Genomic DNA, 27949 nt, shown 5'->3' on the forward strand with positions numbered 1-27949 from the left:
ACACAGGCTGTGGGTGTGGAGACGGCCCCTGAGCCGGCTGCCAATGGGAGGAGGCGGAAGGTGCTGGGGCCCAGGCTCAGGTGGAGGCGGCAGAAGGGAGTGGGCTTGCTCCGTGCCCAGCCCCGTGCCAGGTCTGCTCCAATCCCATGAGAGGTGTTTCTTTGCTCCCTTCCCGCCCCACTCCTTCCCTTCCTTCCGGATTTACTGAGCACCTGTCTGTGCCAGGGGCTGGGGCACAAAGGCAGAGCTCGCACCCCAAGACCTCACCGCCCCCTGAGAGCGTCATCCAGAAAGCGGCTGTGACTGGGTGGGTGCAGGGTGCAGGGGGAGCCCCGAGGGACTCGGGGAAGGTTCTCCAGGGGAGTTACAGCCGAGCTGGGACCTGAAGGATGAGGAAGGGCATTCCAGGTGGAGGCAGCTGCATGTGCGAAGGCGGGGAGGCGGGAAAGAAAGAGCCCGCCTGGTCTGGGAGCTGTGGGAGGGCGATGGAGCCCAGGTCCTGGCGATCTGCTGGGTGAGGTTGGGGGTCCCAGAACCCACTTCCTGGACCCTCTGCCTCCTTGACCTCCCTTGAGGCCCCGCCTACCTGCCCAAAAGGCGGCTTTGGTGCTGGAGAGAGGGATGAGGAAGGAGGGGCCAGCTGGTGTGTATTTTGGGATTGTCTCCTCCTTCTCCTCCGACACCATGGCAACCGGGTGGCAGCTGGGGGAGCCACCTGTGAGCTGGGCGGAGTGGAGGGGGAGGTGGGCTGGGGGGAGGGACCTCTGCTCCCCTCTCTGAGCCTCAGTCTTGGCGTCTAGAATATGGGCACCACCACCCAGTGGCTGGCTCCTGTCAACCCAGGTGCTCCCGGAAGCGGAGGCCCAGGCCGGACTCCTGACGGGGAAGGCCTGGGGGTGAGGGCGGGGCTGGGAGGGCCCTACATCATCCTGCAGCTGGGGGCCCCACAGGGGGCGGGGAGTCCCTGAGCCCGTGGCCTGCGCTGCCCACCCAGCAGCCTGCCTGGTGCGCCCACTGCATGGTCACTGCCCAGAGCCCCCGGGGGAGCGGGAGGCGGGGCCGAGGCACAGACACAGGGATGGGTCTCCCCGTGAGCCCTGCAGGGAGAGGTCTAGGGGTCCCCCTGCCGGGGCACAGGGCTCAGCTGTTCCTGGACCCGGTCAAAACCCCAAAAGGAGGGGCAAGGAGGGTCTATTTCCTGAGGCTGCTGCTCCGGTGACTACAGACTGGCCTCAGCCAACAGGAACATGTGCCCTCCCCGTCCTGGGGCCAGAATCTGAAATGAGGGTGTCGGGGCTGTGCTCCCTCCCAGGGCGCCAGGGGGGGTCCTTCCGGCTGTTCACGTGGCCCCGCCCCCTGTCACGTGTGCACTTCCGGCCATCCACGTGACCACGCCCCCTGTTCACACGTGCATTTCCGCCGTTCATGTGGCCCCACCCCCTGTTAACGTGCGCACTTCCAGCTGTCCACGTGGCCCCGCCCCCTGTTCACGTGCGCACTTCCGGCCGATCACGTGGCCCCGCCCCCTGTTCACGTGCGCACTTCCGGCTGATCACGTGGCCCCGCCCCCTGTTCACGTGCGCACTTCCGGCCGATCACGTGGCCCCGCCCCCTGTTCACGTGCGCACTTCCGGCTGTCCACATGGCTCCGCCCCCTGTTCACGTGCGCACTTCCGGCCGATCACGTGGCCCCGCCCCCTGTTCACGTGCGCACTTCCGGCCGATCTCGGGGCCCCGCCCCCTGTTAACGTGCGCACTTCCGGCTGTCCACATGGCTCCGCCCCCTGTTCACGTGCGCACTTCCGGCCATCCACGTGGCCCCGCCCCCTCTTCACGTGCGCACTTCCGGCTGTCCATGTGGCCCCGCCCTCTGTTCACGTGCGCACTTCCGGCAGTCCACGTGGCCCCACCCCCTGTTCACGTGCGCACTTCCGGCCGTCCACGTGGCCCCGCCCCCTGTTCACGTGCGCACTTCCGGCCATCCACGTGGCCCCGCCCCCTCTTCACGTGCGCACTTCCGGCTGTCCATGTGGCCCCGCCCTCTGTTCACGTGCGCACTTCCGGCCGATCACGTGGCCCCGCCCCCTGTTCACGTGCGCACTTCCGGCCGATCACGTGGCCCCGCCCCCTGTTCACGTGCGCACTTCCGGCCATCCACGTGGCCCCGCCCCTCTTCACGTGCGCACTTCCGGCTGTCCACGTGGCCCCGCCCCCTGTTCACGTGCGCACTTCCGGCAGTCCACGTGGCCCCGCCCTCTGTTCACGTGCGCACTTCCGGCAGTCCACGTGGCCCCGCCCAAACGCTGTGAGCTCTGAGTCTGTGCTGCCTTCCGCTCCGGAGGGCTGGGCCTGCGCAGGCGGCCACCAGAGGAGACCCGTCTGCAGAGTGGCAGGCGGCACAGGCCTCCAGGGCAGCTGGGCGCCACCTGGCCCTGGCTCAGCCCCCCCCTGACCCTGCTGAAGGGGACCAGGTGTGGTTCCCCCAGCCCAGCTGCCTGCCTTGGGAGGCGGCAGACGTGGTCGCCCTCTGCTGGCCGGTTCCTGTCACTGCAGACGGTAGAGCCGTCCCTGCCGCCAGCCAGTGCCCACGGGGCCAGCCCAGCACACCCTTCCCGTCCCAGCCAGAGCCAGGCCTGCGCTCCCCTCGGCCGGCCGCTCTGAAAGCGCTGCTGTGAACACAGGAGTGCAGGAAACTGAGGTTCTGCTTTCCGTCTTTTTTTTGTTTTTTAAATATATTTTATTGCCTAAACCGGTTTGGCTCAGTGAATAGAGCGTCGGCCTGCGGTGAAGGGTCCCGGGTTCGATTCCGGTCAAGGGCATGTACCTTGGTTGCGGGCACATCCCCAGTGGGAGGTGTGCAGGAGGCGGCTGATCGATGTTTCTCATCGATGTTTCTCGCTCTCTACCCCTCTCCCTTCCTCTCTGTAAAATATCAATAAAATATATTTAAAATAAATAAAAATAAAATTAAAAAAATAAATATATTTTATTGATTTTTTACAGAGAGGAAGGGAGAGGGATAGAGAGTTAGAAACATCGATGAGAGAGAAACATCGATCAGCCGCCTCCTGCACACCCTCCACGGGGGATGTGCCCGCAACCAAGGTACATGCCCTTGACCAGAATCGAACCCGGGACCCCTGAGTCCACAGGCCGACGCTCTATCCACTGAGCCATACCAGCCAGGGCTGCTTTCGGTCTTTTTAAAAAATATATATATTTTATTGATTTCTACAGAGAGGAAGGGAGGGATAGAGTTAGAAACATTGATGAGAGAGAAACCTCCATCAGCTGCTGCCTGCACGCCCTATATTGTGGATAGAGCTCACAACCAAGGTACACGCCCCCGACTGGAATGGAGCCCAGGACCCTTCTTCAGCCCACCGCCGGCGCTCTATCCACTGAGCCAAACCGGTTAGGGCTGCTTTTAGTCCTTTTGAGTAGATTCCCAGAGATGGGGTTGCTGGACACACAGAGACAGAGATGGAAAGAAACAGATAGGGACAGACAGACAGAAACAGAGAGAGAGAGAGAGACAGAGATGGGTAGATGGAGTGAGATAGGTAGAGACAGACAGACAGACGGTTGCTGAGCCGGTCTGAGAGCTGGAGGGAGGGACCCTGCTCGCTCCGGGCTGCAGGCACCAAGCCAGCGAGACTTTCTCCAAACCCCGTGAGGCAGCCTGGCTGGAAGGTGCTGGGGTTTCCAGCTTCCTCGCTCGCTGGTCCAACTATACGCAGGCCTCCCCAGGCCCTGGGGGTGGGGGACAGGGGTCCCGACTGGAATGTGTCAGGTGACGGCAAGTCGTTGGGCCCAAAGGAAACGGCCCGGAGAAGCCGGCTAGTTCTCACAGCAGCACCGTGTCGTCCACCAGCTTGTGGCTGAGGTGGGTGCGGGTGCTTCCAGGGGAAGTGCAAGTGGCTCTGGCTCCGGAGACGCACTCAGGCCTCTGTGCGCGTGTGGGCGCGTGCACCTGCGCACGTGTGGTGTGAACATGTGTGTGCGTTGCTGTTTGTGGCTCAGAATGAAGGACAGGTTCTGACTCCACCGCCCTCACCAACATGGGGGCTGACAGTTCCCATTCGAATAGCAGCGCCTGCCCGTCTTCACGTTGATGCCCTCATCTGCACATCCCGACCCCCAGGAGGTGGGCACAGTGACAGGTTTATAGAGGAGCAAACAGCAGCTCAGAGGTCCCTCCAGGGCACAGGCTGGGGCGTGGGGCGTGGTGGCCAGCACTTAATCACAGCCTCTAGTGTCCGAGCCCTCTGCTCTTTCCTCCACACGCTGCAGGGACGTCCTGCCAGGCGCTCTGCTCAGAAACAAGAGGGTCCCTGCGTGAGAAAACAGGATGCATGAGCTGGAATGGAGCTTTGTAGGGAATACACAGACCGAAGCGTGGGAAGGACGTGGGATGGAACATACAGAGGAAGAAGATGAGAGAAATGCGAGGCACTGTGTAAAGTGTAACATACGTGAGATTACGGTCTTAGGAGGAAAGGAGAGGATAAAGCAGAGTGATACCTGAAGAAATAATGGCTGAGTGTTTCCAAAACACATTGAGCCACAGACTCAAGGAGCTCTAGGAACCCCTGAGCGCTCACTGCCAAACTGGTGAACAATGACGTTCAAGAGAGGGTTTTAACAGCAGAAAAGGCACAATTGTGTTACATGGAGCAAGAAGCACGAGGCTGCAAGACCCTTCAGACGGGAACAGGAAATAAAGATGTTCTTGGATCACTAAGAGGTGTCAGGGTGTCTCACCAGCTCACCCGCACTCAAAATAAACATTAAACGCTCATCAGGCAGAGGGAAAACTGTCCCAGATGAAGGGAGTCAATAAAGTCAGAATAGAGAGTGCCAGAGTATAAGAAGATAACACTACATAAATATTGACTGGGTTAAAGAATAACTTAAGGGATTTAAAACATATGTACAATAGACATAATTAACAAAACAAAAAAAGTTGTCAATGAGAACTTACAAATCTGGAATGCAAAGTCTTATCTGAGACATGGGAGGGGGGGTGCGGGGGAAGCACCTCCCCAAATACTGCTGTGCCTACCGCCACCTAATGGCGGCATACCGTAATTGCAGGGAAACCCAGGTGTGGTCACCAAAACCCCAAAGTTATCAGTAAGCACGGCAACCTGGCATCCAGTTGTTCAGTGTTTGTTGAATGACTAGGTCATTGCTGTGTTTTCTTCCTGTGTTTCTTTTTAAGAAAAAAATCACACTCAAAAACTGGCATCTGTGCATGATAAAGAATTCAGTCAAACACGCTGACCTCCCGAAGATGGAAGTGACAACACAACCCCAGTCCCATCAGCCTGAACAACCAATCACATTAGGCGAGCATCCTTTCGGACAAGTTAGTATGCAAATACACAAAGAGAAGCCTGGGTAATAAACAGATGGGCAGAGATACTTCCATAAAACCATGACAATCATATTTCGGATACAATTTTAAGTTTAATTTTCCTTGCGTTTCACAAAAGGAAAAGAGAAGTGGATGGAATTGCTGCATTCTTAGAAATACTCCCTCTAGACAAGAGACACTTCCCCTAAATCCGTGGTTTGCAAACTGCGGCTTGCAAGCCACATGTGGCTCTTTGGCCCCTTGAGTGTGGCTCTTCCACAAAATACCACGGCCTGGGCGCGTCTATTTTGAAGAAGTGGCGTTAGAAGTTTAAGTTTAAAAAATTGGGCTCTCAAAAGAAATTTCAATCGTTGTACTGTTGATATTTGGCTCTGTTGACTGATGAGTTTGCCGACCACTGCGGCCTAAACTATCCCTTCAAGATAAAAAAAAAAGAGAGAGAGAGAGGGAAACTGTGAGAAAATTAAAGGCTGGAGCCATTATGATTTTTCCCAATGACATATTTTCATTTTTGTGTGTATACACTGACTTCTTGCTGTGAAAGATGAGGTCGTTGGCCCAGCCACACGGGCACAACAGGAAGTTCTGTACAGTTAGTAAATGTCAGCCCTGGACGCTCCCCAGGGCTCCCCTCCCTCCTGCCTGCCCCGTCCCACCACCAGGACTAACTCCAACCCCAACCCTGTCTCCCCGGACCCAGAGCCACAGGGGAAAGGGGAATCTGGTCTCGTCTCCCAGGTGCCAACACGCACCATGCAAACGGACTGGGGCTCCCACCACATTTTTTTAGAGAGCCTGTCCCCACAGCCTCTTTTTTTTTTTTTTTTAATATATTTTATTGATTTTTTTACAGAGAGGGAGAGGGAGAGAGAGTTAGAAACATCGATGAGAGAGAAACATCCATCAGCTGCCTCCTGCACACCCCCTAGTGGGGATGTGCCCGCAACCAAGGTGCATGCCCTTGACTGGAATCGAACCCGGGACCCTTCAGTCCCCAGGCCAAAGCTCTATCCACTGAGCCAAACCAGTTAGGGCCCCACAGCCTCTTTAATCCTGAAATCTACCCGCTCCCCACTGGACTTTTCTTTTTCTTTTTTAATTTATTTATTGATTACGGTGTTACATATGGGTCCTTATTCCCCCATTACCCGCCCCCCTCACCCCCCTGCTGTCTGTGTCCATTGGTTAGGCTTACATGCATCCCACTGGACTTTCCAATGCCTGGTTCCATGTTTGTTTGTTTTCTGCTTTGTGCCAGGGCAGACCCCCGGCCCCTCTCCTTCCCGGATGCAGCACACGTTCCTAGCACAGCCCGAGCTCGCCCGGGGCGGGGAGCGTGAGGCTTCGGGGAGGAAGAAGAGAGCCGATTGCGTGGGGCCTCGAGGGCGCCACAGCGAGGGCTCCCACGCCGCAGAGCCGCAGGGTAGGAACTGAACTTGTTGCAGCCGCTGGAGCCGCCGGGCCGAGGGTGCGGCGGGACAGCGGCCGGAAACGCGTCATCACGCGTGCGCCGGAAGCGTCCAGGTCCAGGCGCCTCCTGATTGGCTGCGGTAGGCTCAGGCGGTGTCGCGCATGCTCCTGGCCCGGGGGCGTGGGTACTGTGTGCTGCAGTCCCCACTCGTCTCCGCGGTACTTTTACTTCTCCGTCCAGGACGCTGCTCCGCGAGCGCGGAATGTTCCCCGAGCTCAATAACCTCCTCAATGCCTCCCCGGACCGGGTGGAGCCGGTAACTCGCGCGCGGCGGGGAGGGGCGGTCCCTGGAGCCGGGCGGAAGCACGCGTCCCCGGTGCAGGGCACGCGGACCCGCGGGAGGGACGCTCTGTCCACCGGCCGGCTGTGCCTGGGAGTTGTAGTCCAGGGAGGGCCGACTGGGCTTGGGCTGGACCTCAGGACCGGCGGGAGGCGGACTTCTGCACCTTCTCGCAGGCCGTGCGTGCCCGTGAACGTTCTGGGAAGCATGTTCGACGTATGGACGGACTTACGTTCACAAATGTGTACCGGGAGCCCTCGGCGTGCTCACCCCGTGTTGGGGTCCCGGCGCCCAGGGGAGGTTCCCTGAGAGGGAGAGGACAGTTTGGTTCTCCACCTTCACCGGGGCCCAGCTTCTTCCCCGTCCTGCGTGTCCTTCTGGCTCGGGAGCCCCCGCAGGTCGCGGGGATCGCTGCTGCTCCTCCGACGCTTCCCTCTCATGGTGCCTAGAAGCGCGCTTCCCAGCTGCTCTCAGCCAACGCGGGGTTGTGCCAAGGCCACCTTTGGCACCACAGCCTCGCCACTCTGCGTTTCCCACTCTTCCCGCCTTCTGGGGCACCTCGAAATTTTTCACCTTTTAGCCCAGGGGGTTACCTCTCCCAGGAACATCCCTGGTTTGTTTCATAACCTTTGTCTTCGTAACGCAAATGTCAAGCTCCTCCAGGCAGCCAAGAGGCCTTAATGACCTCATGGTGCCAGGCAAATCAGTTTTCGGTAGATCCTTGTGGATTTCGTAGTTGCCCAGCAGTTCTTGGCTGCCCAGGCCTGCAGGTGGCGCTGGCTACCTTACCAATGACTTCTGCGCCACCCAAGTGTTCAGCCCAGGGCCCAGCTAGGGAATGGAGGATCCCAGTGGGGTGACAGCCCTGGGGGTAACCCTCAGGAGCTATAGTGTGATCTTTCATGTTTGTTTTGTCTTAAGAAATACATTTTTAAAAATTATCTATTTATTTTATTTTTTATTTTTTTAAAATATTTTAATTGATTTTTTACAGAGAGGAAGGGAGAGGGATAGAGAGTTAGAAACATTGATGAGAGAGAAACATCGATCAGCTGCCTCCTGCACACCCCCTACTGGGGATGTGCCTGCAACCAAGGTACATGCCCTTGACCGGAATTGAACCTGGGACCCTTCAGTCCGCAGGCCAAAAAATTATCTATTTAATTTTAATCCTTATCCGAGGATATTTTCCCATTGACTTTTATTTTTTTTATTTTTTTAAAAAATATATTTTATTGATTTTTTTAAAGAGAAGAAGGGAGAGAGATAGAGAGCCAGAAACATTGGTGAGAGAGAGACATCAATCAGCTGCCTCCTGCACACTCCCTACTGGGTATGTGCCCGCAACCAAGGTACATGCCCTGACCAGAATCGAACCTGGGACCCTTCAGCACTCTGTCTACCTAGTACTGAGCCAAACCGGCCAGAGCATCTTTCATGTTTCATAAGTGAAAAAAGTCACAACGGCACAGAGGTGGTGTGTCTAATCCCACTTGATCTTGACCTTCCCTTTCACTGACAAGGAACTTGAGGTGGCTGGGTCAGGGCAGCCAGGCGTTGCACAGACGGCCATCCTGAGAGGTCTTTCCAGGGCTCCGTGGCCAGAGCTCTGCCTGAAGCAGTGTCCGGGGCCATTGGACACCGAGGTCTGTCAACACCACGCCTTCCCTCCTTCCCACCCTCTAGGGCGGACTCGGCGTCAGGCTTAGAAATAGGGAGGAAGCTGGAGCAGAAGTTTTTGAAGTTCCCTCCCCGCGTTGGCAGGCCGTGATTTTTGTTGGATTCTGATGGTAGACGCTTCCTTGTTCAGTATCTCATTCCCCCAAGACTAGTCCCTGAGTTACTAGGTGAGGAGTGAGGAAGAGGAGGGATTTATCCTCTGTTTTGCTTTGGGAAAACGGAAGCCGAGATATGCTTGCCCGTAATGAGTGACTTAATACTGATCACTTTAATTGTTGTTTTTCCCACAATTTTTACTTCCTTTTTGATAATCCTAGTGCATATGTATTACACACATATGTATTACACAGATATGTATTACATACACACATACACACATACTCTGCAGATTTATACAGCCAGCCGCCCTCTGTCCAGGGATCTGACTCACTTTTTTGTGTTCTTCTTAATTTTCAGGGGAAACTGACTCTACTCTGCGATGCTAAGACCGATGGCAGTTTCCTGCTGCACCACTTTCTCTCCTTCTACCTCAAAGGTAGGGGACCCATCGATGCTACTGAGAAAGAAACCCGAGGCAGAAAGCACTTAGAAAACCCGTTTCAGAAGAAATGGGACTGGTCGGGTGTCTGGGTGGCCAGGTGGCTGTTCATTAGAGTTAATTACCGTCAGTGAGGAGCTAGAGCTCTTTGCGTTTCCTTTATATCGTCTTGGATGTAAGACCAGTTTAAAAGTTAATTGTAGGGGCCATGGGGGGATCAGGGTACATATGTAATACCTTAATCAATAAAGAAAAAAAAATTAATTGCACTCCTGTACACTGACAACAAACAGAAAAATATATTTTTTAAGGACCACAATGTATTAACACTAGAGGAAAATAAGGTACCCAGTAATACATCTAACAGAAGTACATCTCAGAATCAATTGTAAAAGGTACAATTACTAAATATTTCAAAAACTGCATCTTAGAATCAAACTTGGTATTTTAGGTTGCAAGACCGCTGAGTCTCTAAGACAGCCTTGGGCAAACTATGGCCCGCGGACCGGATCCGGCTGTTCTATCCGGTTCTCTTGCTCTCCCCTCCGCTCCTTTACTTTGAATTTATATTAGTTCACACAAACACTCCATCCATGCTTTTGTTCCGGCCCTCCGGTCCAGTTTAAGAACCCATTGTGGCCCTCGAGTCAAAAAGTTTGCCCACCCCTGCTCTAAGACCTGCCTCAGTGGTTCAGTGTCCAGAGGTGTGGAGGGGAGGAGACCTGCCTCAGTGGTTCCGTGTCCAGAGGTGGGGAGGGGAGGAGCGGAGCGGAGAGCGGCTGTAAAGAGAGACGTTGCTAAGATAAGTTTGTTCTGTTTTCCAGCTGACTGTAAGGTGTGTTTTGTGGCGCTCATTCAGTCCTTCAGTCACTACAACACTGTGGGACAGAAGCTGGTAAGTATTGCAGACTCGGTGGTGAGGTCCCTGAGTGGGTGTGTGTGTGCCACGCACATTGAGTGCTCTGAGGTTGTAGAGAACTTAGCAAGGGAGGGACTAAGGAGATCGTGGGCTCCGGAGCCCTTTATCTGGAGGGGTTAGACAGCATCTCCGCGTGTCTTATTAACATAGAGTTTACAGACCCAGGTCTGTTGTTGGTTAACCAAACGCATCTCTGCCGATTCTGGGCCAGTGACGGTTTCCCCTTGACGTGTGGGCTTTCGTCTCAGCCCCGCCGGGTTGGCGATCACAGCTTGGTCTGCCACCAGGTGGAGTGGCTCCCACTGTCTCTCAGTCTGGGCTTAGGGCCCAGGTGGGGACAGGCTCTTTGTCACCTGCACCTCATCTCATCAGATAAAGGTAGGTAAGCGTGTGACGACGGAGGCTGCTCATGGACCGAGTGAGGAGTTTGGTTTTGATAGGCCAGGCTCACACAGGGAGAACCGGGTCACCCATCAGCAGTGGTCTTCCCTGATGCAGGGAAACGGATGGGAGGGAGAGAGAAGGGTGGCTCTTTCTCACTCGGCGCAGACAAGGAAGACAGGCCCGTTAGACGTCGGCATGAGCTTGGGGAGCAGTCAGGGCAGGAACACCTGCATTCCAGGCCTGAGGCCCGGCTCCCTCTGGCCTCGGCATCGGGCTTTCTGGATGAGGAGGCTGGGCCTCAGTCGGGCTGCTTTTCCTACTTCCTTGGCCTCACCATCAACACGGCAGGGTGGTGTGCACAGTCCTGGGTGCGCAGCCTCGAGTGAGCGGTCCTCTGCACCTCACTCCCTCTTGGTGAGTGACTCACTTCCACGGGCAGAATGGCCGTGAGCAAGAGCACGGGCTGTTGGAGCTGATGGTGTGCAGAAGGGAGGACACGCGTGGATGAGGGAGCCATGGAGACCTGGCCCAGGGCGGGTCCCCGTTCCTGCACAGCGAGGGCAGTGTGTCACCATCCCTGGCGCCCTGCTGAATGCTGACTCGGGCTCTGCCCCCGAAATTTCTGGTTTTGGAGGTCTGGAGTGGGACTTGGGGATCTGCCTTTTAGGCAGGTGTCTTGAGATTCTTAATGGGGTGGTTCATGAAGAATCCTATTTAACAAGTTCTGATTAGAGCAAGGGTCAACAAACTCCTGCCTGCACCCTGTGTTTTGAAAATAAAGTTTTATTAGAACACAGCCCCACCCATTTGCTGATGAATTGTCTCTGGCAGCTTTCGCTCTACAATAGCAGAGTTGAGTAGTTGCTACAGAGACTATCATCTTCCCACCCTGTTACTGACTATTTACTACTTTTAAATGTGCTTAGTCTTATAAACACATGCATTTAAAAAGGCGTCTATATCACTATTGCAAATTAACGTCTGTGTGGGTAATCATAAAAATAAATACAGAAATGAAAGGTGCACTTTTTTTTTAAGGTGACAACCCATGTAAGTGCACCTCTGAAAAGAGAATGGGAATTGTGGGTGGGAACGCCAGGGGAAAGGAGACACGGGCCCAGGGAGGGTGGGCAGGTGCACGTCGGCAGGGTTTGGTGGGGCTGTGCCCTCCTGAGAGCTTGGGGTGAGCCCTGGGGTTCCCCTGGGAGGCGCCGTGCGAGGCGCCGTGGCTCACTCTTCTCTTGGCTGTGCTCAGGGTGTCAGCCTGACCACGGCACGGGAACGCGGGCAGCTCGTCTTCCTCGAGGGTCTCAGGTCAGCGGTGGACACCTTCTTCCGGGCGGAGGGGGAGGCCCCCCCACTGCAGTTCCTCAGGTCAGTCCGCCTGCAGCCCAGCCCCCGGCACAGCGGTGGGGCCAGCCCAGCGCTGCTGTCGCCTCCCCCTCGGTGTGTGGGAGGTCAGTGTGGCTTCGGGTCAGACAGGTCCAATTAGGACCTGCTGGGAGGGCTGCACCCCCTGCCCAGCCTCAGGAACCTTCCAGGGCCTAACCGCGGGTCAGAGGCGTGTGCTCCTCTGGGGGCCTGGGGGCTGTTTGCTTGTGTGTCCGCAGTGGGTAGCCGAGTGCCTGGTGCCAGGGGGCCTCGAGGAGCATTTGTGTTGAAGCACAACTCCCTGCTCGCACGCCTTTCCTGGCCGACCACCCTGACTCCTCGGGGCGGAGGACTGGGATCCCGCTCTCTGCCTCCCCCACCCTCCCTGTGATGCTGCTCAGTCCAAGACGCACGCTGTGGAGAGTGAACTCCGCTGACTTCTGCCTCACGTCCAGGGAGGCCAAGGCTGGCAGCCTGCGGCCGCTGTACGAGTTCGTGCGGGACGCCCTGAAGCCCGTGGGCCAGGGGGAGGCTGCCTGGAGGCGCCCGGTGCTGCTGGTGGACGACCTCAGTGTGCTGCTGAGCCTGGGCGTGGGGGCGGTGGCCGTGCTGGACTTCATCCACTACTGCAGAGCCTGCGTGTGCTGCCGGCTGCAGGTACGCAGGCCAGGCAGGCCCAGGGCTGTCGTCTCTCCCCTCGGCTCCCGTACTTGCCATTGCTAACGGGGCGCCGAGCACGGTCTCCCGGGGGCTGGTCCTGTGGTGCTGCGAGGCCCCAGCCTGTGTGTCCTGGGCAGTCACGCCCCTCTGGGTGTGGCTGTAGATCAGTTGAGATGATGGGTATAAATTGCTTTGAAAATTGTGAGGTGCAGGATAAGTGTAGGTTGTAACCTGTATTGTCAAGTTATTAGGCAAAACTAGAGACTTTTTAATAAAAATATATATTTTATTGATTTCAGAGAGGAAGGGGAGAGGAAGAGAGAGCTAGAAACATCAACGATGAGAGAATCATTGATTGGCTGCGTCCTGCACACCCCCCATTGGGGATCGAGCCCGCAACCCAGGCATGTGCCCTTGGCTGGCTTCAAACCTGGGACCCTTCAGTCCGCAGGCCGACGCTCTATCCATTGAGCCAAACCAGCTAGGGCAAAACTCGAGACTTTACCATAATAGAGATTTTATTTTATTTTTTATTAATCCTCGCCTGAGGATATTTTTCCATTGCCTTTTAGAGATAGTGGAAAGTGAGGGAGAGACAGAAACATCGATGTGAGAGAGACACATCGATGGGTTGCCTCTTGCACGCGCCTGGGCCAGGGCCAGGGCACCTGCAACTGAGGTACATGCCCTTGGCAGTGGAACCCGGGACCCTCTGTCCGCCGGCCGTGCTTGGTTTCAGGTGACTTGAGCTGGAAGTACAGTTTGGATGTGCTGGTGATCGGATGTCCAGTGGGTGATGGGAGCCCAGGTGGGGCCCTCCCGCAAAGGGGCTGGTCGTGCGGTGGCGGTGGAGGCCGACCTGGGAGCGGGTGTGCGGCCCGAGCCTGGTGTCCCTGCCATCAGGGGAGGCTCCCGTCTGTGTCTGTTGCAGGGAAACATAGTGGCCCTTGTGCACGCCAGCGGGGACGCCGAGGACGAGGAGAGCGACCTCCTGCTGAACGGCCTCAGTCACCAGAGCCAGCTGGTCCTGCGGGCCGAGGGCCTGGCCACCGGCTTCTGCAGGGACGTGCACGGGCAGGTGCGCAGGGTGGGCCAGCATCCTGCTGGCGGCGGTGCCTGAGTCCGGCTCTCACGTGGGAAAGTGTTCTTTTAAAATGGGACCTGGGCGGCTTTCCCTGAGGCTGGGCTGCCGCCCGCTGCTGCCCCTGCACAGCGCTGGGGGGAGGCTCAGGCAGAGGGCGGGCCTGCGCCGAGGGAGGCCAGGCTTATCCCCGGCTGCATGCTTCTCCGCCTTCTGAGACTTCACCCCAGCCCCACTCCAGGCTAACTTCCTGCGGCCACTCTTGCCCAGGGACACTCAGCGGGGAGTGTGGCGTCTAAAGCAGCACAGCCATGCTGAGCGGCGGTGCCCGCGGCCGGCGTGAGAGAGGTTCTGCCGGGCGCTGGGGCCTGGCTCTGAGGGCTCAGGACGCTCAGCCGAGACGTCACCCAGATAAGCGGAGCCTTCCCGGGCCTCTGAGTGGAGCGTGCACGTTCTAAGTTAGCGCGGCAGCAAGTGCTGACCGTGGAGGGAGCAGGATGAGGGGCCCACGGCACGAGCGGTGGCCCTGGTGCCTTTTCCTTCCCGTGGGGAGCACGTGTCGCTGTCGTAATGGAGGCACCTTGACTCTCCGCTGTAACAGCCTTGCGGTGGGCGTCGGTCCCATACCTGCCTGGCACACGTGCCAGTGATCTGAGGCCCGAGGTCACAGAGGAGCGGGGAGGTCACGGAGGAGCTGGGAGGTCACGGAGGAGCTGGGAGGTCTCGGTGGGGCAGGCACTGGGCGGGGCCTCTCATTCTCTCCTGTCTCGCAGCTGAGGGTCCTCTGGCGGACACCATCGCCGCCCGCCCCGCGGGGTCGGAGCCTCACTTTCCAGTACAAGATCCAGGACAAGAGCGTGTCCTTTTTCGCCAAAGGAATGTCGCCTGCGGTTCTGTGACCCGAGGGGGAGACGGAGCCCCTGGGCGGTCTCGGACACGGAGGGTGAAGCATCTCGGCCTTCGCAGCCGTGTTCCCGGCTGGACTGCGCCCCGGGATGAGCGGACTGTGGCGTGTGCCCTTGTCCCATGTTCAGCAAACACGTCAGGAACCGCACCCTGCTCTGCCGAGACGTGGGAGCTGGGTGAAAGGGTCCTCTGGAGCTTGCGTGTAACTCGCCAGCCCGGCCGTTGGGCTGTGCCTTGGAGCCAGGGTGGGTTGAGCGCTGGCAGGGGCAGTCCCGATGGCGGGCATCCTCGGGGACAGATGGGTCGTCCTGGCTGCCACAGAGTGCGCCCCACATCCTGGCTCCGGGCATCTCGTGTGCAGTGTTCACCTTTGTCTTGCAAAGGTCCTCTCCCCACGCCCAGCGAGGAAGTGCTTAGGAACGGCTTAGCGAGTGTGGAGGCCCCAGGAGGCCACGAGGGCTGACCCACCCTCCTGGGAAGGGGAGGCCCCTCCTGGACCTGTGGGGCCTAAGGGCACCTGCTGTGGGGAGGGGCTGCGGGGACGGGCGGAGAGGACAGCCACGAGCCAGGAACCAGTTCCGGTAGCAGGAAGCCCACAGGCCTCCCGCAGGAGAGCCGTGGTCCCCTCAGCTGGTTGTGTGGGTGGCAGGAGCAGAGGCTGGGTAAGAATTGTGACTCGGGGAAGCAGTGCCAGTTGGAAGGGCCTTGGAGTGCCCCTGTTCTGTCTCTGAGGGCATCATAGCTCCCCAGGACTCAGAAATGTCCTTTCCTTCTTTACTGCCGCGAAGGGGCTGTTCTCTTTCTAGCCGAAGATAATTTGTTAAGTGCACCTTCGCTTGTGACTCATTTAGAGTTCGTTACAGTCTTGTGCTTTGTCTCCATGCTGATCCCTAAATAGCGCGCAGCACTTGCTGAGAAGAAGGTCACTTGCTCTTTGTGTGCTCGGTCTTACTTACAGGTAAAGGTTCTCAATAGAGCCTCTGTGCCGTCCCCTTTCTAGGTGTTGAGAGGTTAGTGTGTCTGTGCTCTCCGGAGCCGTTAGTTTTTTATATTGATTTTAGAGAGAGAGACATCGGCTTGTTGTTCCACTTACCTATGCGTTGGTTGATTCTTGTTTGTGCCCTGACTGGGGATCGAACTCACAACCTTGGTATGTCGGGACAACGTTCTAACCAACTGACTACCTGGCCGGGGCCTCAGGAATCTATTGAAAGGGTATTGTGCCCGCCCTAGCTGGTTTGGCTCCGTGGATAGAGGTTTGGCCTGCGGACTGAAGGGTCCCAGGTTTGATTCTGGCCCCTTGGTTGTGGGCTCAATCCCCAGTAGGGGGCATGCAGGAGGCAGCCGATCATTGATTCTCATCATTGATGTTTCTATGTCTCCCTCTCTCTCTCTGAAATCAATAAAAAAATATTTTTTTAAAAAAGGGTTATTGTGCCACTTATCCAGATGACTTTCACCAGCACTTTGTCAGGTTCTATGAAGTGTTCCCCAGAGACTTCTCATTTTTTAAAGCTGGTTGTATAATTTTTTGTTATTAGGTTTTTAAATCTTTATTGTTGCAAGTATTACAAATGCCCCCTTCCCCCCATTAATCTCCTCTAGCCCACCCCCGACCCCTGGTTGTATAATTTATTAAAACTAATGCAGAAATCGACTTAATGCCCTCTCAAATGTTTCTTAGTTATTGGAAAAGGACTTACTTGGTTTTATTAATTTTTTAAATGGTGTTTTTGACATAGTAATGCAGTTGACTTTTTAAAAAATTTTTCTAAACTTCTAATGATTTTCAGATTGAGACTTGAATTTGTTAGATATTTCCCCCTTTTTTATATATCATTAACATCTGCAAATAATGGTACACACCTTGCTTATTCCTCCCTTGAAACTTTAGTCAGCACTTTGCAATTTGTGACATGAGAGTGGTGTGTAGGCATTTGCTGTCCAGTTTCTGTTTTTAAGGGACTAGGAGGCATTTTTCTATAATATTTAATTTTAAAATATATTATCAAGTCAGTTTAAAAAATAAGCTTGAAGAAGGAAAGGAGAAAGAAATGTTCCTCCTCAACTCCTATCCCTCCCCCCTTTTTAAAAATATATTTTTATTGATTTCAGAGAGGAAGGGAGAAGGAGAGAGAGAGAGAAACATTAGTGATGAGAGAGAATCTCTGATCGGCTGCCTCCTGCACGCCCCCCACTGGAGATCGATCCCACAAACTGGACATGCGCTCTTGGTTCATAGGTCAACGCTCAGCCACCGAGCCACGCCTTGTGTAAGGGCTTGACCAGCAATCGTTGAATCCTGTGGGCTTTCGGCTTCCTGGAGGTCATGGCACTTTCCGGTTATGGGTGTGCTGGCCGTGGTAACACCTCTCTGGTGTATGACCCTTGAATTCCTCCTGCAGTCTTATCTTACTAGTATTTGTTATATTTTCTATGAACTGCTGTTTGTGAGGCTTAAGATTTTAAAATCAATATTTATTTTTTAGATTGATTGATTATGGTAGTATGCCATCTATAGTTGTGAGCAAAGATGGCCTCTAATTATTTTTCTCTGTATTCGTCCAGTCAGGTTTGAACAGGAAAACAATACATGCCACGTAAGCAGTACTGAGGGACTCGCTGCCTTTTGTATGCTCTGAAAGTCTTAGTGCTTTTTATCCCAAGTTAGGCCTCTCATTGGTAAGGTCAGGCAACTTTTTGGAATTTTGTCTTTGTTACTGGTCTTTATGGTTTTCTTTGTTGTCAGTTTTAGTACTGTTTATTTTTCAAATATTTATCTTTTCTATTTGTTTTTCTGAAAAAGTGTCCAGAATATATAACTCACAATTTAATAAGACAACCAGTTAACAAGTGAGCAAAGGATTGGCATCGACATCAAAGCAGACATAGGAATGGCCAACATGCACGTAAACATACAAGACCTAAAACAGCCCTGGCTGGCTTGGCTCAGTGGATAAGCGTTGGCCTTCGGACTGAAGGGTCCTGGGTTTGATTCTGGTCAAGGGCACATGCCGGGGTTGTGGGCTCCATCCCCAGTGTGGGGCGAGCGGGAGGCAGCCGATCCATGATTCTCATCCTTGATGTTACTCTCTCTCCCTCCCCCTCTCTGAAATCAATAAAAATATATTTTTTAAAAAGATACCTAACAGAACCAGCCATTAGGGATGTTCCTTTCAGAGAATGTTCCTTAATGACAACACAGTTTAGCTAGACTTCAGTAACAATTACAAAATCAGACCATTCTAGGTTTGGGAAGAAGGAAGCAGACTTCAATGAGCAAAGGGTCAATGGGAGAAGCTCGATAACAAAAAACATGCTCCTAAAATGGCTAAAAAAATACTTCATGCCCCAGCAGGTTTGGATCTACACCACCTCAGGTGACCAGGGTCCGTCAAATCATGTCAGAACCTCCTCAGCCAGCACACCCACAGGAGGTGCCCGAACCTCCAGGGAGCCGAGGTGGGGCGGGAACAGCGCCATCTCACCTGGCTGTTAGGGTTGAGATGAGCTTTTATCAGAGCACCGAGCACGGGACCTACACAACACAAGTGCTCAGTCGGAGCTTACCCAGATCCCTGGCCCATGTGGCTCAGTGGACAGAGCGTCGGCCTGCGAACTGAAGGGTCCGGGGCTCGATTCCAGTCAAGGGCACAGGCTGGGGTTGTGGGCTCCAGTAGGGGGTGTGCAGGAGGCAGCCGGTCAATGATTCTCCCTCTGAAATCAATAAGAATGTGCTTTAAAAAAGAATGGCTACTGTGTTGTGGAATCGAGGCATTTTACGTCTGTTCACCTGGATCTTAATTTCGTTCCGAAAGCACCGAGGTCAGTGTTGTTGGCTGCATCCTGCACCTGACTCCCAAGGTGGGTTCTCTGAGGGTCAGTAACCCCGGCCACGAACAGCTGCTGCTGGGACCAGGGTGCAGAGCCAAGGAGTCTGCCGGAAGCAGCCCTGTCCAGCTGCTCGCGCCGCCAGCTGCTGTCACTAGTGAGCAAAGACGGACCTGAATCGCCACGAGAAACCCTTCTCCGTGCCCACGACGGCCGAGGGGCCTGGGTAGTGGGGTGGAGCCCAGAGTCCTGTGTCGCAGGCTGTGGCCACCGTGTCAGTTATCAGAGTCGCCTGCACAAACCTCCCCTCTTGAAGAAATTGTCTTTATTTATGAAATAGACCCAGCCCCTGTTTTTCAAGATTTTCATGAGGATTGGCCCAGTGTAGAAGCTTAAGTATGGGGAATTATGACTTCTTTTTTAAGTGTTTTCTTAATTTTAACTTTTTAAAATATATTTTATTGATTTTTTACAGAGAGGAAGGGAGAGGGATAGAGAGTCAGAAACATCGATCAGCTGCCTCCTGCACACTCCCTATTGGGGATGTGCCTGCAACCAAGGTACATGCCCTTGACTGGAATCGAACCCGGGACCCTTCAGTCCGCAGGCCAACGCTCTATCCACTGAGCCAAACCGGTTAGGGCTAAGTGTTTTTTTTAATATTTTATTTCAGAGAGGAAGAGAGATAGAAACATCAATGATGAAAGGGAATCATTGATCGGCTGCCTCTTGCACACCGAGCCCACAACCCAAGCATGTGCCCTTGACCAGAATCGAACCTGGGACCCTTCTGTCCACAGGCTGACGCTCTATCCACTGAGCCAAACCAGCTAAGGCTAAATATGTTTTTATTGATTTAAGAGAGAGGGATAGAAACATCAAAGTTGAGAGAATCATGGGTCGGCTGCCTCCTGCACGCCCCCAGCTGGGGATCCAGCCTGCAACCCAGGTGTGCGCCCTGCTGTGATCTGGGTTGATGCTCAACCACTGAGCCACACCAGCCAGGCAGTTCTTGACAAACACCTAAGTTCCATTTTGTTTAAGATTTTGCATCACTCCTTGGTAAGCAATTTGAAGTACGGTTGAGCTTTGCTAATCTATAGATAGAAAAGCCTAAGCAACCTTTTGACTGTCCCGCCGGGAGCTATGACGTGCAGTGACGTCAGGGGGCAGATGCTCAACATAGGAGCTGCCGAGCTGCGGTTCTGGTGACGCACCTGGACCAGAGAGGAGGGACCTGGAATCGGGGTGGGTCACCCGAGAACCTCCCTCTTGCAGTCCGGGACCCCTTGGGGGATGTCCGAGAGCTTTCGCCTGATCCCCACAGGCTGGGCGGAGGGATCCACTGGTGCACGGTCTGCCCCGCCTCTAGTGATGAGAAGGAACTTCTGAGATGTCCTACATTGCAGCAGGCTGGAGCGAGGGAGGAAGAGACGGGAGCGGGAATCGTTAACTGGAGGGAAACTCACAGGCCTACGTACCCCCGAGTGTGTGTGGACACAGCATGGACTTCCCGCCGACTCCAGGCATCTCCGCTCTGTTACCCAGGAACTTTCCAGACGGCTGTTTCCAGGCCGCCCACAACCCCTGCCCTCCCCACGGGGCGCCGGCGGCCGCCAGGGGGCGCGCGGGAGCTGCGGGAGGGGCGACTGCGCATGCGCGCGCCAGGAACACGTGCGGAGGGCGGCGGGGCGGGAGGGGAAAGGTAGGAGGTGAGAGGTGAAGGGGCGGGAGCTGCGCGGCGCCCGGCGGCCCGAGAGAGAGCGAGCGAGAGGGGCGGGCGCCACGCACCGAACCGCGGGCCAGGAGCGCGCACGCCGCCGCCGCCGCCGCCGCTGCCCTCGCCGCCGCCGCCACAGGTACCACCGCGCGGTCCCCACGGCGCCCGGTCGCGGGCCCGGCTCGGCCTCCCCGCGCGGCCGGGGGTTCCGGGATGGGCCGCCGCGGGCACGGGCGCTGTCCAGCAGCCGTGCCGCCCGGGCGGGGAGACCGCGGCCGGGTCGGGGGCCGGGTCGCCGTGTCCCCCCGGCCCCGCGAGCCGCGCGCTGCCATCCACTCTCCGGCCCCCGTGACCGCGGCCAGGACGGGGTCGCGCCCTTGGGCCCCACGATCCCCCGGAAGCTGCGGGTCGGGAACGTGCTGGGGGCCGTGTGGGCTCCCCGGGCGCGGGCAGGGTGCGCCGGCCGCTCCCGCCTCTCGCGGAAGAAGATCAGCGGCTCCGCGCAGCTGCTGCGGGGCGTGTTGCTGGCGCCCGGCTTTCTGTTTGCCCAAACCCAAACTTGGCTCGCGAGCGGCCCTGTTCTCGGCTGGAGGGGCTGCAGGGGCCGGTCTCGCGGTGCGGGTCGCAGGGGCTCTGCGGGCGGGGTGCCCCCGGGGGCCTGGCAGGAGCCCCCCCGGTTCGGGGCCCTGTTGCCCCGCCTCGGCGGTGACCCCAGGGCGGCGTGCCTGAACCCCGCCCGCGGAGTTTGGATGTTGCTGGGAGGAGGGCGTGGGACGGTGTCGGCGATGCCGGCTGTGCGGGTGGCGTTGGTTGCGCAGCATCCCGGTCGCTGCTGCCATGGGGGTTGGCGCCCGAGCTGGGAGCTTCTGGGGGGTCAGCGGCAGGGGTGCCCGTTCCCCCCGAGCGCGGCCCCGCGGTGCGCGGTGCTGCGAGCTGGCCTGTCCGGCTCGTGGGTGTGAAGGCGGCTTAGGCGTCCTGCGGGGGCACGCGTGGGGGAGACACCACGCAGACAGGTCCCCGCACGCATTCTTGGGGTCCACAGTGACGTGGGAAGAGTTGGCTCTCGGAGCTGGTCTGACGTCCGAGTGCTCTCCCGTGTTGTGGCAAAAGCAGCCCCTCTACTTCCTACTCCCTGGCCTAGGGGGACCCCCCCGCCCCCCCCAAAAAAACAGACATCGAGGCTGCCGTGGGCGGTGGTAAGCCGTCCGCTCCTGGTTCCTGACTAGAAAGAGTTGGCATAAAGGTTGTCGGTTGCCTGAGGTCATAGATGAGCAAACGACCTGGCCGGTTGGGAAACAGACCATACTTGTGGGTTCAGTGCCCACACCTCCTGACGTAGACTCCGGGGGGGCTGCTCTCCTGGCGTCCAGCCGGCCGGGGCCCAGGGCCCAGAGACCCCAAGGACGCTGCGGTGTTTGTGCCCTTTGCTGGCCCCCGGCATTGCTGGCCCTTTGCTGGCCACCAGCGTTGGTTTACTGGCCTGACGGGTCCCCTGTGTGTCCTCACTCACCTTGAACAGGTGGGAAGCGGCCCCTCAGAGAGGAAGTGGGTTCCCAGAGTCACGGGCTTGTAAGCGGAGATCAGGCCTTCAAACCAGACCTGCCCGACTCCACCTGAGCCACTTCCACCCCCACCTGCTTCCTTCCCGGATTTGCTTCCTGCCGGTGAAGCAAAGTCCAGGTGACTTCTTTGCCATAATAATTCTGGGCAATTTTTTTTTTTTAAAGAGGATATTCTTTATTTTTTTTAAAGAATATCCTCTTTTAAAAAAAAAATTGCCCAGAATTATTATTGCCCTAACCGGTGTGGCTCAGTGGATAGAGCGTCGGCCTGCGGACTGAAGGGTCCCAGGTTCGATTCCGGTCAAGGGCATGTACCTTGGTTGCGGGCACATCCCCAGTGGGGAGTGTGCAGGAGGCAGCTGATGGATGTTTCTCTCTCATCGATGTTTCTCTCTATCCCTCTGCCTTCCTCTCTGTAAAAAAGCAATAAAATATATTAAAAAAAATACGTTTTTATTGATTTCAGAGAGGAAGGGAGAGGGAGAGGGAGATAGAAACATCAGTGATGAGAGAGAATCATGGATCCGCTGCCTCCTGCACGCCCCCTACTGGGGATCGAGCCCACAACCTGGGCCTGTTCCCTGACGGGGAATCGAGCCCGGGACCCTTCAGTCTGCAGGCCGACGCTCTATCCACTGAGCCACACCAGCCAGGGAGCTGGGTACACTCTCGGGAGCACCTGCCTGTGTATGTAGGTCCTGTGCTCGGTGCTCTAATGAAAGCTCACCTCCGCCACAGCAGCCAGGTGAGACGGCGCTGTTTCCGCCCTCGTTACCGATGCGTTTTAGAGACATGACCCGGCGGACCCTGGGTCCCCGAGGAGTGAGAGGCGTGGATCCGGGTTTGTCTGACCACAGAGTCGATGCTTGATGCTCTTGGCACCTGCTGGCGGCAGAGTCTTCTTCGTCGGCCACGGGCAGGTGGGCGGTAGCAGAAGGTGCTGAGGCGAAGGGAGGAAGGCAGCACCGCAGACGAGCCGGAGGTGGTGGGACTGAGCCGCACGCAGACAGCGGTGTGGCCCCTGCGTTTGACAGCTCCTGCGTGAGGGGTTGGGCACTGCCTGAGAAGGCTGGCTCCTCGCCAGGCCACGCACACACACGCTTTGCAGCGGAGTCCAAAGTGGGCGTGTCAGTGCGTGTGCGTGTGTGTTCAAGCACCAAGAGTGCACATGGGCCTCAGGAACAACATTAAAAACAATCTTCATGTTTATATCAGCCTTACTGACTTTTTACTGTATAATAGTGAACATATGTAACGCCACAGTAGTATATGTATAATTTATATATAGATATGTGCTGCCACAGCGAACACTATAATTTGTATATAAATACACGTATATTGGAGATGTATACTCAAATGGTTGTAGTTGTGGATTCATAATCAGAACCGTTTGGAAACCACTGGTTTATTTGCTCCTTAGCATTTTCTAGATGCACACGTTACCGAAGGCCTTATGCTAACCACTTGTTCTGAATTGGAAGTCTAGTGAAATTCAGTGCACTTCCACATAATCAGAGAGATTGGTATTTCGTAGTAAGCACCAGTTATAAATCGTTTTAAAATTGCAGTCATGCCTGTGAGTGAGGATCTGATGTCTCCGTAGCTTTCATGTTGCACACACAGCCCCAGCTCTTCAGTTTGAAGCTGCGGTGACGGGTAAAGCCCTTTTGAAAGTTAGACTTTTTCAATTTTAAACATGTCAATCTCAGTGAGAGGCCAGCGAGACTGAAGGAATCAGTTCACACAAACGTGGCAGTTGTAATGGTCATATCTGTGATATTCTCCAACTCCTGAGCATTTTTTAATCATCTGAATATTTTGAAATTAAAAAACAGTGATTTCTTACCACTTTTTACAAACTAGATTTGATCTTCTTCAGTTCATTCCACTCTAGTGTTCGGTACATTATCTCAAAAGGAGCAGTTACAGAATTCTACGTGCTTTAAAAAATAACTAGAGGCCCAGTGCACGAGATTCGTGCATTCGGGGGGGCGGGGGGGCGGGGGGGCGGTCCCTCAGCCTGGCCTGCGCCCTCTCGCAGTCCGGGAGCCCACAGGGAACGTCCAACTGATGGCTTAGGCCTGCTTCCTGGGGAGACTGGGCCTAAGCCGTCAGCTGGACATCCTTCGTGCTGGCACGGAGGCAGGAAAGGCTCCCGCCACCTCCGCTGCGCTCGCCAGCCGTGAGCCGGGTTCAGGGCTTCTGGCTGCGCGGCGCTCCCCCTGTGGGAGCACACTGACCACCAGGGGGCAGCTCCTGCGTTGAGCGTCTGCCCCTTGGTGGTCAGTGCGTGTCATAGTGGCTGGTTGTTCCGCTGTCCAGTCGATTTGCATATTAGCCTTTTATTACATAGGATAGAGGCCCGATGCACAAAATTCATGCATGGCAGCGGCCGCCTTGGCCCTGGCAGTCCCGGCTTCGTCCAGAAGGACGTCCGGTCTAATTAGCATATTGCACTTTTATTATTACAGATGCTTATTGCCTTAAGGCTGTTGCTCAGTGGTTAGAGCATGTGTGTGTGCATGCACGCGCACACACATACACACACGCACACACACATTGTCCGTGACCAGCCACTGGCAGGTTTCTCAGGCTTCTTTTTTTCTTCTTTTAAACGTGTTTTTATTGATTTCAGAGAGGAAGGGAGAGGGGGAGAGAGGAACATCAATGATGAGAGAGAATCGTGGATCGGCTGCGTCCTGCACACCTCACATGGGGGATCGAGCCTGCAGCCCCGGGCCTGTGCCCTGACTGGGAATCGAACCGTGACCTCCTGGTTCCTAGGTCGACGCTCAGCCCCTGAGCCATGCGGCCGGCACAGGCTTCTTTCTTGCTTATCTCCTTGCTCTCTCTCTCTCTTCCTCACGGGATCATGCTGGCTCTGTATCCGTTTTCTGTGTCACTGTGTGACCATCTTTTCATGTAAAAAACTGTTCTACGACTTCTTTGGTTTCTTCAAACAAAGCCTCGTTTGTTTCTGTTTTCCAGTAGCTTCCTCCTGTGAGCAGCCTGCCCCCCCAGCTGGCTGCACCTCCCGGAGCGAGTTCTGCTCAGGGTCTCCAGCCGCAGCCTCTCCCCCTCCCCCCCCCCCCGCCCCCAGCGTCCCACGACCGGCCCTGCCCACGGCGGCCCACCCAGCCCGTCTCCCTCTACCAGCTCACGTTTGTGCGCATCTCCGCGGGTGATTAGGGTCCTTCTTCTGGGTCTGAGTCCCGGTCGGGTTCGACATGCGTCCACCTTTGTCACCCCAGTGACAGTGACTATTGGAAACGTCAAGACCGCCTGAGCAGACGACAGAGAGCGTGGTGCATCATGTTCTCGCCGGGAGGATAGTCTTAAATTCTTCCCCTCCCAACAGCCTCCCCGCGTTTAACCGAGAAGGAACCCGGGGGGCCGTGCGGGAGGCGCGCCTGTCCCAGGCAGCGGCGTGTGTATGGATAAAGCTGGAGCGTCCGGGCCTCTCTTCCCAGTGAGCTTTTCACTGAGCTCTGCGTGACCCCATTGGCCTGCTTTGGGGTCTGTTTGAGAAGTCCCCGAGAGAACCGGAGGCCAATTAGGACCGTCCTTCAGGGCCGGGGCCTGGAATGGCTGCGTCCCTGCTGAGCCACGTTCTGTTCTGGAGTAAGAGCAGGAGTGGGCAGAAGCAGGCTTACAGTGGGTGTGGGGCGAGGTCAGCAGGTTAAGATTATTACGGTGGCTCATAGCTCCGGAGAGGGCCACTGGGAGCCCGCCTTTGCAGCAGGAACTCGGCACCCTTCGGCCAGGGACTCCCGAGGCCCTCCCCCCAGCCCCTGGCAACCCCCGCTCTGCTTCTCTCCCTGCGATTCAGCACTGACTAAGTACATCCTGTAGGCGAGCCCACAGCCTCTGTGTGCTTGTGGTTGGCTTATTTCACTCATCACATCCTCGTGGCTCACGCGTGTTGTGTGTCTACTCACCTGTTGATGGACAGCCGCCTGTTCCCGCCTTTGGCTGTGGGGAATGATGCCGCTGTGAACATGGGTGTACCCGTGTTTGCTCAGGTCCCTGTGCTCCGTTCTTTTGGGCGTGCGCAGAGGTGGAACCGCTGGATCGGATGGTGTTTCCATGGTCAGTTTTTGAGGAACCCCCGTACTGTTTTCCACAGTGGCCGCATCCTTTTACATTCTCACCAGCCGTGCACAGAGCTCCCAGTTCTTCACGTTCCTGCCCACACTCGCTCCTGTCTCTGTGTGTGTGTTGCAGTAGCTGTCCTAACGGGTGTGAGGTGGTATCTCGTTGTAGTTTGGGTTTTCACTTTCCTAGTGTGTGAACTTGAGTGTATTTCCACGTGTGTGTGAGACATCGTATCTCTTCTCTGGAGAAATTTCTGTTCGGGTCCTTTGTCCATTTAAAACCTGGGCTGGTTTATTTTCGCTGCCGAGCTCAGGAGTTGTCTGTGTGTTTCATGTGCTCAGCCTCGGGGACACCTGACCGCAAATGTCTCCGCGTTCTGTGGCTGCCTTCTGACTGTTGGCAGTGCCTCTCGATGCACACAGCTTGGTTCCCACAGCGGTTTGTTTTTCTTCTGTGCTGCCTGCCTTTGGCCGTGGCCAGGAGACCGTGGCCAAATCAGCTGCTGTGAATCTGTGCTCTTTGTTTTCTGCTGAGAGTCATAGTTTCAGGTCTTACATTTGGGTCTGGGAGGCTTGAGTATTCGTTCTCACTAAATTTCGTAAGGGTACAAATTCTTTCTTTTCCCTCAAAATTCTTTACATGTATACACACACACACACACACACACACACACATACATATATATTTAAATACATTTTTATTGATTTCAGAGAGGAAGGGAGAGGGAGAGAGAGATAGAAACATCAATGATGAGAGAGAAGCATTGATCGGCTGCCTCCTGCACACCCCCTACTGGGGATTGAGCCCACCACCCGGGCATGTGCCCTGACCGGGAATCGAACCTGGGACCCTTCAGTCTGCAGGCTGATGCTCTGTCCAAACCGGCTAGGGCCGTGGTCGGCAAACTGCGGCTCGCAAGCCACATGCGGCTCTTTGGCCCCTTGAGTGTGGCTCTTCCACAAAATACCATGGCCTGGGCGAGTCTATTTTGAAGAAGTGGCGTTAGAAGAAGTTTAAGTTTAAAAAATTTGTCTCTCCAAAGAAATTTCCATCGTTGTACTGTTGATATTTGGCTCTGTTGACGAATGAGTTTGCCGACCACTGGGCTAGGGCTATACTAGTGTATATATATACATTTTTAAGATTGATTTCAGAGAGGAAGGGAGAGGGAGAGAGAGAAACATCAATGGTGAGAGAATCATTGATCAGCTGCCTCCTGCACTGGGGATCAAGCCTGCAACCCGGGCATGTGCCCTGACTGGGAATTGAACTGGTGACCTCTTGGTGTATAGAATGATCCTCGATCCACTGAGCCACACGGGCCCGGCTATTAAAAGCTATTGATCCCTAGCCGGTTTGGCTCAGTGGATAGAGCGTTGGGAGGGTCCCAGGTTCCATCCTGGCCAAGGGCACGCACCTCAATTGCAGGCTCCTCCCTGGTCGGGCCCGTGCAGGAGGCAGCCGGTCGATGTGTTTCTCTCACATCGATGTTTCTCTCTGTCTTCCTCCCTCTCTAAAAACCATTGGGAAAATATCCTTGGGTGAGGATTCACAAAACAAACAAACGAACACAAAGCTTCTGAGAGAGTAATGAGGTAGAGACTCATCACACCGCCACTTTTGTGCGGACTGTCGGAACCCTGGCGCCCGCCGGCGGGCCACGCTCCGGTAGGAAGCCAGGCGAGAGGCCTCGGTCCAGTGTGGCCGGGAGGTGTCCGTGTGGCGGGCGCCGGGCTGGTCCTGGCATGCTCCCGTCTCACCGGCTGGCACAAGGCTCAGGGCACCTCCCCTGGCCAAAGGCCTTGTCTTGTGAAACGCGGGGTGCTGTGGGCTCCTGGGGTTGCCAGCTTTAAATCAGGTCCTTGGCTCACGCTGGTGCCGTGTCAGTGCAGCGCCTGGTCAGTCGTCCCTGCCCGGGTCAAGAGGGAAGAGCGCAGGCAGCGGGCGGCGCGGAGACACCCCAGTGTCTGCTGGCGCTCGGTGCGTGGGCCTGCGCGATGGCCTCGCAGCAGGGACGGGCTTGCCTTCTCCTCCCCCTGGGCGCCGCCGCGCCGTCCCAGCACTCACACTG

The 27949-nt window shown here is 55.9% G+C and overlaps 2 protein-coding genes across 3 annotated transcripts in view; both read left to right on the plus strand.

Annotated features, from left to right (window-relative positions):
- Positions 1-6907: 6907 nt before the first annotated feature.
- On the plus strand, positions 6908-16340 carry ELP6 (elongator acetyltransferase complex subunit 6). The gene is made up of 7 exons (XM_080673206.1): positions 6908-7107; positions 9268-9346; positions 10174-10244; positions 11908-12026; positions 12479-12680; positions 13615-13761; positions 14538-16340. Exons 1-7 carry the CDS (start codon positions 7054-7056, stop codon positions 14661-14663), a joined length of 798 nt encoding a protein of 265 aa, XP_080529332.1. The 5' UTR covers positions 6908-7053; the 3' UTR covers positions 14664-16340.
- A 3875-nt stretch (positions 16341-20215) lies between these two features.
- Positions 20216-27949, plus strand: part of SCAP (SREBF chaperone) — a 32866-nt gene continuing 25132 nt past the window's right edge. The window contains exon 1 of one of the 2 annotated variants that reach the window (XM_080671704.1): positions 20216-20360. The gene's annotated coding sequence lies outside the window, so the exon portion shown is untranslated. The remainder of the gene's footprint in view (positions 20361-27949) is intronic. The other variant, XM_080671703.1, reaches the window with a different exon arrangement.

The sequence above is a fragment of the Plecotus auritus genome (genome assembly GCF_963455305.1).
Source record: "Plecotus auritus genome assembly, chromosome: 6".
In the NCBI taxonomy this organism is placed as follows: Eukaryota; Metazoa; Chordata; class Mammalia; order Chiroptera; family Vespertilionidae; genus Plecotus; species Plecotus auritus.

What these genes read in the sequence shown, in the direction of transcription:
- ELP6 (XM_080673206.1), top strand. Translation starts at nt 7,054, where the DNA reads ATGTTCCCCGAGCTCAATAACCTCCTCAATGCCTCCCCGGACCGGGTG. An exon ending in CCCCCACTGCAGTTCCTCAG is followed by an intron (nt 12,027 to 12,478) that starts GTCAGTCCGCCT and finishes CCTCACGTCCAG; the next exon opens with GGAGGCCAAGGCTGGCAGCC. An exon ending in GCGTGTGCTGCCGGCTGCAG is followed by an intron (nt 12,681 to 13,614) that starts GTACGCAGGCCA and finishes TGTCTGTTGCAG; the next exon opens with GGAAACATAGTGGCCCTTGT.